Genomic DNA, 14,193 nt, shown 5'->3' on the forward strand with positions numbered 1-14,193 from the left:
GGATTAATAAAGTATCTCTCTCTCTCTCTCTCTCTCTCTCTCTCTCTCTCTCTCTCTCTCTCTCTCTCTCTCTCTCTCTCTCTCTCTCTCTCTCTCTCTCTCTCTCTCTCTCTCTCTCTCTCTCTCTCTCTCTCTCTCTCTCTCTCTCTCTCTCTCTCTCTCTCTCTCTCTCTCTCTCTCTCTCTCTCTCTCTCTCTCTCTCTCTCTCTCTCTCTCTCTCTCTCTCTCTCTCTCTCTCAACATCCTCAGAGCAAACATTGCATCTGTGGTGCTCTTTCTTGGCATGAAACCATACTGTTGCTCACCAATCATCAGCGCACTTCTTAATTTAGCTTCCACTACTTTTTCCCATAACTTCATGCTGTGGCTCATCAATTTTATCCCCCTTACTACAGTCCTGCACATTCCCCTTATTCTTAAATATCAGTACCAGTACACTTCTCCATCTTTATCCTTTATCACTATACCCTGCTGCACATCTTTCTCAGCTCAGTCCCTCTGTCTTGCCGATCATTACAGGTCCTTTTCTCCCTACTTAGTGTCCAGCCTTTCATACAACTCATCATTTTCCTTTTCTTTAGCCTTCACCACTTCTCTCTTTACCTTATGCTTTATCTCCTTGAACTCCTGTATACTTTCTGACTATTATACTTCTTCTTCGCCAACCTCTTCCTCTGTATACTCTTCTGTACTTCCCCATTCTACCATCAGGTCACGCGAAGCACCTTTCTTGCTGTCACCCTTACTACTTCTGTTCTAGTTGCCCAGCTATCTGGCAACTCTTCCCTGCCACCCAGTGCCGGTCTTACCTCCTCCCTGAACTCAACCTTGCAGTTTTCCTTTTTCATCTTCCACCATTTGATCCTTGGCTCCACCCTCACTCTCTTCCTGTTCTTGATCTCCGTCATCCTACAGACCACCATCCTAAGCTGCCTAATTACACTTTCCCCTGCCACCACTTTGCGTCTCCAATCTCCTTCAGATTGACCCTCCTGATAGGATATAATCTACCTGTGTGCATCTTCCTTCACTCTTGTACATCACCCTGTGTTCCTCCTTCTTTTTAAAATACGTATTCACCATAGCCATGTCCATCCTTTTTGTAAAATCCACTGTCATCTGACTTTCTTCATCCCTTTCTTTAACACCATACCTACCCATCACCTTGTCATCCCCTCTGTTCCCTTCACCAACATGTCCATTGAAATCTTTTCCAATCACCACTCTGTCCATCACTTCATCCAACTCACTCCCGAAATCTTCTTTCTCATCAATCACACACCCATCTTGCAGGGCATATGCACTAACAACAGTCATCATCACACCTTCAGATTCCAGCTTCATAATAATCACTCTGTCTGACGCTTTTTTAACCTCCAAAACGCTCTTGACGTATTGTTCCTTCAGAATAATCGCCACCCCATTTCTCCTCCCATCCATACCATGATGTGAATCCACCTCTGATCCACCTGGCCTTACTCCCCTTCCATTTAGTCTCTTGCACAAACTATATATACAATATATCAACCTTCCTTCTCTCCATCACATCTGCTAACTCTCTCCCCTTACCAGTTATACTGCCAACATTCAAATTTCCTACCTTCAGTTCCACTCTCTTTACCTTCCTCCTGCCTCCGGAGACATCTCCCTTCTTTTCTTCAAACAGTAGCCTAATTTTGCCAGCACCCTGTTGGCTAACAGTACTGGTGGCGGCCATTGTTAACCTGGGCCTCGACCAATCTGGTTTGGAAATCTGTATTTTTGTCTGCATGTTGATCTGGCAAAAGTTTACACCGTATGCTGTTCCTGACGTAACCCTCCCCATTTATTGGGGCTTAGGACCAACATGAAGAAACACATTAGTTTGTGAATCCCCCACATTTTACTAGTTAGATTCGGGGAAAAATGAAAACTTGTAAAGGGGGTGAGACCAACAACACAACCCAAACAGGAAATAAAGTCTGTCAAGCACATGCCAGAGCCTCAGCTAAATGATGTAAGTTGTATTTTCTACCACTCTAAAATAATGACAAAGAATTTCCAAGACCTAACTAAGTCAACATTTTCAATCTCTCCCTGAGGCAGTCAGTGGTCCCCACTTCCTTCAAGGCATCCACCATCATTCCTGTCCCAAAGAAACCGGTGGTCTCCTGTCTGAATGACTATCGCCCGGTTGCACTGACATCGGTCATTATGAAGTGTTTCGAGCAACTAGTCAAAGGTTACATCTGCTCCTCCCTCCCTGACACGCTGGATCCTCTCCAATTTGCTTACAGAGCAAACAGATCGACAGAGGATGCCGTTGCGCTAACAATAAACACTGCCCTCACCCACCTGGAAAGAGGAAATACATATGTAAGAATGCTGTTCATAGATTACAGCTCGGCATTCAACACCATCATCCCCTCAAAACTCGTCTTGAAGCTTGACGACCTTGGGTTGGGGACGACCATCTGCAGATGGATTTTCTGTTTCCTCACAAACAGGCCCCAGGTGGTGAGAGTCGGCAAACACACATCCTCATCACTCATTTTAAACACAGGAGCGCCGCAGGGCTGTGTGCTTAGCCCCCTCTTGTATTCCTTGTTCACCCATGACTGTGTTGCAAAACACGGCACAAACACCATCATCAAGTTTGCAGACGACACCACCATCATAGGTCTTATCACTGACAACGATGAGACGGCCTACAGAGAGGAGGTGCTGGCATTGAGTAATTGGTGCCTAGATAACAACTTGTCTCTTAACGTCAGCAAAACCAAGGAGATGATTGTGGACTATCGAAAACAACAAGGCAGAGAACACCAGGCCATCTACATCAGCGGCATAGAAGTTGAAAGGGTTAACAGCTTCAAGTTCCTCGGAGTAAACATCACCAAGGATCTCTCGTGGACCCTTCACATAGCCACTGTGGTCAAGAAAGCTCGCCAGCAGCTCTACTTCCTGAGGAGGCTGAGGAAGTTTGGCATGAATGCCAACATCACCTCAAACTTTTACAGGAGTGTGGTCGAGAGTCTGCTAACGGGCTGCATTACCGTCTGGTATGGGAGCTGCTCTGCCAGCAGCCGGAAATCACTACAGAGAGTGGTGAAGGCAGCAGAGCACATCACGGGCAAGAGTCTTCCTGCCATTGAAGACATTTACCTCCATCGGTGCTTGCGTAAGACAAGCAGCATCATTAAGGACCACAGCCATCCAGCACGCCAGCTGTTCTCCTTGTTACCGTCTGGCAGACGATACAGGAGTCTGGCTGCTCGGACTACAAGACTTAAGAACAGTTTTTACCACCAGGCCATTCGACTCCTCACACACAAACTGTACCTGCACACACTCAGAATGCTGACTGGAACATGCATCTGCACTTTATGGAATATGCATCTGCACTTATAAAACATTATCTGTGCAATAACTGTCATTTGTACTTGCTGCTCATTCAACTCATATTGCTCTATAACTTCTTTTAAAACATACACATTTTATTTTATATGACTTGTCTATTTTTAACTTGTAATCTTTTTTTAAGCTTTATTGGATCTAGGCTGAGTGACTTGTTTTTCTCGTCATACACATTTCATTGTATGTTGACCCTGTGTTAACCTATATATGACAAATAAACCTAAACCTAGTCGATGTTTGTTTCTAAAGCTTAGCACATCTTTAGCAAAAACCCTAGATTCCTGCTGGAACGCAATGTGTATTTAATAAAACACATTCAGTATTGTAATTTTTAAACCAAGACACTGAACATGATGGTAAATGATTGTCATGTTAGGCTTAATGGTGATTTTAGAGAAAAAGTGAGAAACGGAAGCACAACCTCCACAAGGGGCAGCACAAACACTGAAAATCACTCGCCAGCATTCTGACTGTACCCTCACAAAATTCCAAACCATTAAAAAACACTTTAGAACCGACCACCCTTTCATCCCACCATTACAATCCAAGTAATCTAAAATATAATCATGACCCTTTCCCCATATATCACACAGGGAGTGGAGGTCACCCCTTTCCTTTTCTGGCCATACAACATGATACTGTACAGTTTTTAAAAAAAAAAAAAAAAAAAAAAAAAAATGGTAAAAAAGCCCAGACCATCACCAGACTAGCATATGTGCAACATAATAATTATGTAAGGTATCCAACAGACAAGGATAGGCATCTCTATATATAAAATCTTCATTTGGATCTTGATCTTTGTTTGTCCGCGAATGAATTAGAAGAAGCACTAGATGACTGTAGAGAGACAGCTAAAACATAGGCATTGCATTAAGAATCTCCTCCAGGCTTATACTACTGAAGACTGTAGTACTCCAGTCACACCTCAAAACACAGACATTCAAACTAAACAAATTGTTGTGCTTTAAATTAACTAATCTTTATATATAATCTTCATTTGGATCTTGAACTTTGTTTGTCCGCGAATTCCACGCATGCGTAGACCACCTTCCAGTTTAGTACGTTGTTGTTACTCACGGATGTCAACAATGTGCCGGAAAAACGAAAGGGGTGGTGGACAGTGTTACGCTGGTTAGCTCCTGAGGCCTGGTTAGAGAATGAGATTGCCGAAGATAAAAGTTATGTGCCTATGTAACATATGAATGAAAGAAAGACAGTGGGTAAAATGAATGACAACGTAACAGCACGTTCCGGAAATTATTATTGTTACGTTGTAGCCGGCGAGTGCTGCACGTCTCACAGTTGTACCGTGGCTTGCTCACATGTCAGTGAAGTGATCCCTATTTATGCTTTAAAGAGCCTGGATACCTATGTGTCCCCCTTTTATAACCATTGCTCTGTGTATATTGCCTTACTCTTTGGATTGCCACAAAGCAACCTGCGAGATTGGAGAAAGGTTGAGAACAGATCGTGAGAGGAAACGACAGCGTCATGAAAACGAGACAGACTGAACGGAGAGAAGCAGAAAAGCTCCTACACCACCACATAATTACTATTCGGACAGTGATTCCGAGTAGGTCATTCCTATCGAATCAATGTCCAAGGGTTTTCTTTTGTAATTTTGTTTCCCTTGTAAAAAATCATAATGCTGTGCGACGAAGGGCCCAGTTCACGACTGGCAGTTGCGTTTAAACAGGGAGCCCTTCACAGACAACTTTAACACGCGCAACGTAGTTGGGCGCACATGGTTAGTAACATATATGAGCCATGATACCTGCAAAGCACAAAGCTCCCAGACTGTTCTTACGGCAGAGCAGGGGCCACCTGTAGTACCCTGAAGGTGAAAGTAGCAGAATACCACAAACTTCCTAAAATATAGTGGCTGTAGGTGACAAAGAGTGAAACAATAAGTTCAGTCCTGTTACCTGTGATGGTAAAGTAAGGTGGTGGCCAAGTATAGTCAAGCCAAAAGTAGAAAGATCTTTCCATTGTCAAGATTAGATGCACATAAATAATACAGTCAAATTCAGAGCATGAGATTTATGGTAGAAAACACCTGACTGAGCAGTTGGACTGAGGTTCACTGCCACAGGAGCAAAGATACAAGTCTTTTAAAGATGGAGTACAAGACTAGAGGAGGCTTAGCTGACAGAAGGGGGGAAAAGGTGAAGTGCATTAAGCGTTAAAGACAGTCACCATTATTAAAATATAGAGCCAGTGAACTGAAAATGTTGACATCTTCCAGAGCTTTCCCTGAGTCAGGGGCATATAATATCTTAAGACAGAAGAAATTAATGCAAACTCACTTCACAGTAATTCATTTCCTTTCTAGCTTGGACCTTTGCTGTGATATAATTGGGAAATTGATTTATAATGATAAGTGAACCCTGCAGAGTACTCTTCACTGTGAGTTTGGCAAGATCACTTAAATGTTTGCAAACTTCGCAGAACTCCTGGAAATGCATTGAAGTCAGTAGAGAAGGAAGAACTGAGCTAGTTTTGAGTGGATGATAATAAATACTGAGGATTTAAAACCTGAAACTGAAGGGGCATCTTTTATACTATATAAGCAGGTTATTAATCTGCATAATCTTTCGTTGAACAATATCTTGAGATCTTGATGCATGCTCAGGTTTTTAAGTAGCAGTCAGTTCAGACATGTAAGCAGGGACTTGGCCATTTAAGTCTTTGTAATTTAAAGATTGAGGATTTTGGAATTTGCTCTATATGAAAGTAGCAAAGGATGTAATTTTGTTTAAGTCTTTGGAAGTGATATACAGTGCATCCGGAAAGTATTCACAGCGCATCATTTTTTCCACATTTTGTTATGTCACAGCCTTATTCCAAAATGGATTACATTCATTTTTTTCCTCAGAATTCTACACACAACACCCCATAATGACAATGTGAAAAAAGTTTTCTTGAGGTTTTTGCAAATTTATTAAAAATAAAAAAATTGAGAAAGCACATGTACATAAGTATTCACAGCCTTTGCCGTGAAGCTCGAAATTGAGCTCAGGTACATCCTGTTTCCCCTGATTATCCTTGAGATGTTTCTGCAGCTTAATTGGAGTCCACCTGTGGTAAATTCAGTTGATTGGACATGATTTGGAAAGGCACACACCTGTCTATATAAGGCCCTACAGTTGACAGTTCATGTCAGAGCACAAACCAAGCATGAAGTCAAAGGAATTGTCTGTAGACCTTCGAGACAGGATTGTCTCGAGGCACATATCTGGGGAAGGTTACAGAAAAATTTCTGCTGCTTTGAAGGTCCCAATTAGCACAGTGGCCTCCGTCATCCGTAAGTGGAAGAAGTTCGAAACCATCAGGACTCTTCCTAGAGCTGGACGGCCATCTAAACTGAGTGATCGTGGGAGAAGGGCCTTAGTCAGGGAGGTGACCAAGAACCCGATGGTCACTCTGTCAGAGTTCCAGAGGTCCTCTGTGGAGAGAGGAGAATCTTCCAGAAGGACAACCATCTCTGCAGCAGTCCACCAATCAGGCCTGTATGGTAGAGTGGCCAGACGGAAGCCACTCCTTAGTAAAAGGCACATGGCAGCCCGCCTGGAGTTTGCAAAAGGCACCTGAAGGACTCTCAGACCATGAGAAAGAAAATTCTCTGGTCTGATGAGACAAAGATTGAACTCTTTGGTATGAATGCCAGGCGTCACGTTTGGAGGAAACCTGGCACCATCCCTACAGTGAAGCATGGTGGTGGCAGCATCATGCTGTGGGGATGTTTTTCAGCGGCAGGAACTGGGAGACTAGTCAGGATAAAGGGAAAGATGACTGCAGCAATGTACAGAGACATCCTGGATGAAAACCTGCCCCAGAGCGTTCTTGACCTCAGACTGGGGCGACTGTTCATCTTTCAGCAGGACAACGACCCTAAGCACACAGCCAAGATATCAAAGGAGTGGCTTCAGGACAACTCTGTGAATGTCCTTGAGTGGCCCAGCCAGAGCCCAGACTTGAATCCGATTGAACATCTCTGGAGAGATCTTAAAATGGCTGTGCACCGACGCTTCCCATCCAACCTGGTGGAGCTTGAGAGGTGTTGCAAAGAGGAATGGGCGAAACTGGCCAAGGATAGGTGTGCCAAGCTTGTGGCATCATATTCAACAAGACTTGAGGCTGTAATTGCTGCCAAAGGTGCATCGACAAAAGTATTGAGCAAAGGCTGTGAATACTTATGTACATGTGATTTCTTATTTTTTTTATTTTTAATAAATTTGCAAAAACCTCAAGTAAACTTTTTTTCACGTTGTTGTTATGGGGTGTTGTGTGCAGAATTCTGAGGGTAAAAATGAATTGAATCCATTTTGGAATAAGGCTGTAACATAACAAAATGTGGAAAAAGTGATGCGCTGTGAATACTTTCTGGAAGTACTATATAGTTCATGACACAGAATTATTTCAAGGCCACCTGCTCGACCAGTATCTCCAGATGTATGAAGGAATGCAAAACCATTTGGTGCAGCAAATGGAATAGTGTTAGATATACTAAGCCAGGTATCAAAAAGAAGACACAACTCAGTTTTTTGTACTTAATATATTGTTTACCAAAACAGCTTTATTTAAAAGAATGTATGTTATGTATAGTAAACTGAAATTTTATTTTGCTTTTTCTTTTAATGTGAATTAAGTTGGTACCTGTAGTTGAGGATCTGATATAATCGTTTTGCTATTTATACTTTTGGTTATCAGTTGATTTAGATTCTCCTTCAGGACTAAATTTATAACAGTGATTCCGAGTAGCAGCTACAGAATAACAGGTGGGACAGCCTGCAATTTCAGATCATAAGGCTGTGTACTTATAAGAGCAGTCAGCTAGGCGATTTTGCTACCATATTTTAGAATAAAGTAAAAGATCCTCTCTGTTAAGGATGAAGACCATCTGTCTTAAAAATCCAGTACTTTTAGAAATGTATACACTTTCATGAGGCGAGTGTTATAAAAACTGTGGTTAAGCTTAGGGGGTGGCATGCAGGTGTGTGGTAGCATGGTGGAGTGCCTTCAGGGTGTTGGTGAGGTAATCAGAAGTGCATGCATTCACATGTGGTTGCGCACAGTTTGGCTGATTGCCTTAGCACTCCAGGGTGCGTAATGCACACCTGCACCCTCTGACAGCTTAGAAAGAGATTCTGAGTACAGTAGTACAAGGGAACTTCTCAACCCAGACAAAGCTCACCTGAAGGTTGTAAGTCCTCAGACTCTACTGGCCTGCTTTTGCCTATGCAGGGCTAACAATGGGGAGCTTGCTTTAAAAGTTAAAAAAAAAAAAAAAAAAAAAACATGCAAGGATGAGAAACCGTAAAACCTCTGACTGTGTAGACAATCAAATCTAATATTTATAAATTAGTTTCTTTAAAATAGAAAACTAACAAAATGCTCGAGAACAAAAGGATAATACCTAAAATGGCAATCCAAGGCAACAAGTTCCAATACACAATCCAAGGAGCAAAACCCAGAGAAAGATGTACTATAGTCACAAAAAACCAGTAAATCCAAATGAAACTGCAGTAGTTTCAAAGGAATCCTTAGAACACTCGGTGAACAATGATGAGACTTACTTCTGACCGAGAATATAAATCCAGAAGGAAGGTCCAGCAGCAGTAACTCCTGGGGCAATACCCACAAAGCACATGGAGTGTTACCATATTTAAGAGGTAAAACACCCTTAACAAATGATAAGTGGAACTGACAAGAATAACATAAAAATATAAAAAAGAGTATCTTGGCATTAACAAAAACAACAATAAAACAGAGAACAAATACAAAGAAAAAACACAAGCCAGGGAAAGAAACCCTGACTGTAATACAATAGATATTAATATTACCATTGAATTAGTAGAAACATGTTTGAAAGCAAAATAAATTAAAGTGAAAAAATGGCAAAACAAAAAAATAACGAGAAGAAACACAAATAGAGAGAAAATACACAAACATAAATAAAAGTACAGCTTTGTAATGTGCAGTTATTAGAGTCAAATTGTTCAGTGTCTTCCAAAACAAAATCTAAAATGGCACCTTGTCCATTTTGTTACAGCAGCAGCAGCAGCTGAACATAACTTGATTTGGACACAGTAAGAACATCAAAACCTAAAGCTAAGAACATTTTATCATGTGGGTGAGCCTATTTTTTGTAAGTGTTCACTAACTTTAGTTCCTGCACTGTTTCCCTCAATTATTGTGCAAGTTAGAAAATGCCACATGGTAGTTATGATGCTTGGCAGACAATTTCCCAGTCATTCTAGCCAACATCAGTTATTAAACACCTGGTAGAAAAGGCAAGGTGATATCTTGCATGTGAGTGTATTTGTCACCACACTGTTTGCAGTGATTGTTTATGCACTACTCTCTACTGCTAAATTATGTTCCAGAAAATGTTACTGTAGTTTTATTTTCCTTGATTATATCCTGTATTCTGTCATATAAAATATAACCATTATGGGAAAAGAGCTGTTTTATACCATTAATTTATGAATTGATCCCTAGACTGAATGTAAAGAATCTGGTTCTTGCTTATCATTTTTAAAAAATACTTTTTGTTTTGGGTTTTCCAGGTTTTTTGAATTATTTGAGAAATATGGGGGATACAAGACGGGAAAACTGAAGTTGAAAAAGCCAAAACAGTTGCAGGTAAAATGTTTGTTGTTTTTTTCAAATATTGTAGTTTGTTGTTGAAAGAAGAACCATTCAAGTTTTTTATCATGCAGCTCGAGTTAAAGTATGTTGCATACAAAGCTGTGTGCAGTAGAAAGAAAGGTAAGAAAACAATGCAACATTATAATTTAGAATGCAACATTGTTAACCGGCAGCACAATGGTACAGTGATTAGTGGTGCTTTTTAGGGGATCTAGAATATGTGGAGTGTGCTGTTATTTCTGTACAATTCACCATGTTTTTTCCTCATCCTAAAGCTTTTTGGTCAGTCAAAATCTGTACTGTATTAAAGTCTTAAAGGTTAACTAGAGCTGTACTGAATGTCAAGTTTTCACTATTTGGACAAATACGAATATTTGGTTTCCAGGGAGGCCAAATACGAAAAGTATATTAATTGAAATAGGAGCAATTGCTGACAATGCTATTTCATTTTATTAAATTCTACCTATCATTGTTAATAGTAGTTTGACACTGAATTCTATTTTTATGCACTTAACAAAATTGAAAACTTGAAACATTTCAAAAATGCATTTTTTATCTCAAAAACATTAATCATAACTCAATAGTCATGCAGTTTAAATTTGGAGATACTATTTCTAGCTTCTGTCGATGTAAAAAGCCGATGTTCCACTTCAGAAATATCAACTTTAGCACTATCTTGAAGAAGACTACATGTTCTCGTCAAACAAACATTACCAGCAATGCTAAATGATCTTTCACATGCTACACTTGTAGCTGGTGTTCCCAAAGAGACTTAGGTTGCTTTAGTGAGTAAAGGAAATCTGAATTGACTTTTCACCAATACAAGGAATCATTGCTGAAAACGGATCTCTGAAATATAGGTAGAATATTGTTGCACAAATGGCAACAAAGCTGAAATGTTGATGTTTTTTTTGTCATCTAAACAATCCTAGCATGACCAAACTCCTGCACTGGGTTTTAACTTTCTATTGTCACATGTTCACTTTCTTTAGTTATTTGTGGCTGCACATATATCAGTTTTTTCCCACAGCCTGTAAGACATGTAATTTTGCTTTAGCTATTGTACTTTCTGAAGTGAAACATTTTACTTTAACACTAGAATTACCAGAGTCTACGAAAAAACTCGTAGATCTGACTTGAAATAATACATCGTTATTTGGAACACACGCATTCCATGTGTGTACCGTTTCTACAGTAATCTGTGTAAACACATTGTTAAAACAGAAAATTTTTCATATTTTAGTAATAAATGTTACAAAATGTAGGCATAAACTATAGAATGTGTAAAGCCCGAGTTCCTAAGATCAAATAAACACTTCCACAAAAGCTTCACACGCCATACAACAGCATCCGTGACATAGCGCGCTAAGATTTGCCTCTCAAAGCGAGTAGCTTTTCTCTGCCTCATAAACATGTGTTCAATTCCCCGCTGGGGATAAAGTGTTACTTCTTTTTTTTCTTTTTAACCTCAAACGGACATAAAATTTGTAAATTGGTATGCACTGTCAGTTAATGAGATCGTTATATTTTCATGTGGGATGCTCCTTTTAAAATATTTTTTTAACAATTGAGACTGCAATTAACATGAACAACTGTCCTTATAACTTATTTTTTCAAGATCCATAACACACAGACAGATAGAGCACTGCGTAATACAGAGACAGACAGGCAGAGATATACAAATAAACAGGGAAGGCACATGTACTGAAAGAAAAAAAAATCAACATGTGCATTGTTCCTGCAGCACTGAATGAGCTCACCCGCTCTAACATCACCCCTCCCCCGATCTGACTCTCTAAGTAACAGCGCAAGTACAGACACAAATCAAATGCATGTGTGTACTGTATAATATTAACAAAAAGAGCAGCTTACTACTGAAAATGGAAAATATAGGAGTGAGTGGGGATCGAACCAGGACTCTTGATTACACTTGGTTTGCGTCTGTACTTGTGCTGTTACTTAGAGAGCCAGATCGGGGGGAGGGGTGATGTTAGAGCAGGTGAGCTCATTCAGTGCTGCAGGAACAACACACGTTGATTTTTTTTTTTCTTTCAGTACATGTGCCTTCCCTGTTTATTTGTATATCTCTGCCTGTCTGTCTCTGTATTACGCAGTGCTCTGTCTGTCTGTGTGTTATGGATCTTGAAAAAAATAAGTTATAAGGACAGTTGTTCATTTTAATTGCAGTCTCAATTGTTAAAAAAATATTTTAAAAGGAGCATCCCACATGAAAATATAACGATCTCATTAACTGACAGTGCATACCAATTTACAAATTTTATGTCCGTTTGAGGTTAAAAAGAAAAAAAAGAAGTAACACTTTATCCCCAGCGGGGAATTGAACTCATGTTTGTGAGGCAGAGAAAAGCTACTCACTTTGAGAGGCAAATCTTAGCGCGCTACGCCACGGATGCTGTTGTATGGCGTGTGAAGCTTTTGTGGAAGTGTTTATTTGATCTTAGGAACTCGGGCTTTACACATTCTATAGTTTATGCCTACATTTTGTAACATTTATTACTAAAATATGAAAAAGATTCTGTTTTAACAATGTGTTTACACAGATTACTGTAGAAACGGTGCACACATGGAATGCGTGTGTTCCAAATAACGATGTATTATTTCAAGTCTAAAACTCCAGTTCACTCCCAGACAATCAATCAAGGCATGAGCTGGGAAAAGTGCGTTCACGTTCTAAGTCGGAGGGGGGATGGAATAGCAGGCTGCTGGCAGCTTGTCTTTTATCAGCACATTTAGAGGACAAAAGACGCTGGCGGAGAGGTGTGAACGGATTTAAGAAGCGATTTAAAGTGGGCCGGATCTACGAGTTTTTTCGTAGACTCTGGTAATTCTAGTGTTAAAAGGTAGGTCAAGTACAGCAATGTGAAGTGGATTTGATTCGACATCCTGGAATCTATTATGTACATACTTCAAAAGTTCCTGCACCATTTGTTTTACTCTGTCACTGCTTTTACTGGACAACTGATTGTTTAAATACAGAGTGAGGGCCTTACAAGTTGGAATAATCATACCAATCGAAGCTGTTTCATATGAAACATCTCTGGTTAATTCTTGGTTTGGTTATGAAACAGTTAAAGGCTTTGCATTAATGACCACTGAGATTCAGCAGAGGAAGTTAAATTTTTTACTTGAGCTTTCCTCACTCATAGAAGTACTTATTATTTAAATTAGAAGAATGCAAATAAACTTTTATCTTGTGACCTAAGCATGGGTGCCATCAACAAGTGCAAATATATTGAATGGCAACATGTTTGCACCATTCCTGAAATTACAAAAAAATAAAATAAAGTCCAATCTCTGGCAACCAAGTGGATCACTGGTGATTGGCAGAGTGTGCAAATAACTGGAGGAGGAAGAAGCACATCTGTCCTCGCTGATTTTGATCTGCAAATGGCATTTTTAATTGGAGATGCCTTTTTATGCAGCATTATGCCAGAGCAGTCCTGTTGTTTGTCAGTCTCATATTGGCATCACAGATGATTTGTATGTTAATGGAATGAAGCTGCTTACGGTTAACAAAAACCGCATCATTCTCACATTTTTCAACGGAACGGAAAAGGAAGGGGGGCTGCCATTTATATAAAACATAATTTAAATGCAAATCTTCTTCAGTTGGATGATTACCCACATCTTAGTGAGAACATCTGGATTTGTCTGGAAAGCAGTAGGGAGGCCTTATGTTAGGAGTGTGAAATAGACTCCCCAGTGCAGACAGTAATGTCAATGCACATCTTTTTAATAATATTAAAAATGTTTACAGGGGGATATTACTGTCATGGAGGACTTAATATTAAGGTAGAGTGCAGGAGTTTATTATTTTTTTTTTACACAGTATGTTAAAGCACCAATGTCAGAATGTTGTAATAATCAGGATAGAATTCAGGGTGTATAGGTGATTGAATTGCTAGGATCAAGTTATCATAATATTATTCAATTCTCAGTGTTTTCACAGAATGTGGATGCAAAGACTAAAACTGTTAAGTGCTACTTTAAGAAAGCCAAATTTTAAAAGATGTACTAATTTCTAATAGACATAATCTGGGATAAGTTAAGTGTAGAAACAGTATGGAGCAATGGAACAGATGTAAAACATTTTACATGTAATGAAGGATGAGTTCATCCCAAAAT

The 14,193-nt window shown here is 39.8% G+C and overlaps 2 protein-coding genes across 9 annotated transcripts in view; both read left to right on the forward strand.

The window, feature by feature from the left end:
* Positions 1-14,193, forward strand: part of LOC114667240 (EGF-like repeat and discoidin I-like domain-containing protein 3) — a 742,682-nt gene that overhangs the window by 694,087 nt on the left and 34,402 nt on the right. The gene's annotated exons all lie outside the window — the stretch shown is intronic.
* LOC114668041 (inositol hexakisphosphate and diphosphoinositol-pentakisphosphate kinase 2-like) overlaps positions 1-14,193 on the forward strand; it is a 300,171-nt gene that overhangs the window by 132,220 nt on the left and 153,758 nt on the right. For all 8 annotated transcript variants that reach the window (XM_051920820.1, XM_028823642.2, XM_028823634.2 and 5 more), the window contains exon 12: positions 9,966-10,041. In XM_051920820.1, coding sequence (XP_051776780.1) covers positions 9,966-10,041 — 76 coding nt within the window. The remainder of the gene's footprint in view (positions 1-9,965; positions 10,042-14,193) is intronic.

Source organism: Erpetoichthys calabaricus, chromosome 17, assembly GCF_900747795.2.
Source record: "Erpetoichthys calabaricus chromosome 17, fErpCal1.3, whole genome shotgun sequence".
Classification (NCBI taxonomy): domain Eukaryota; kingdom Metazoa; phylum Chordata; class Cladistia; order Polypteriformes; family Polypteridae; genus Erpetoichthys; species Erpetoichthys calabaricus.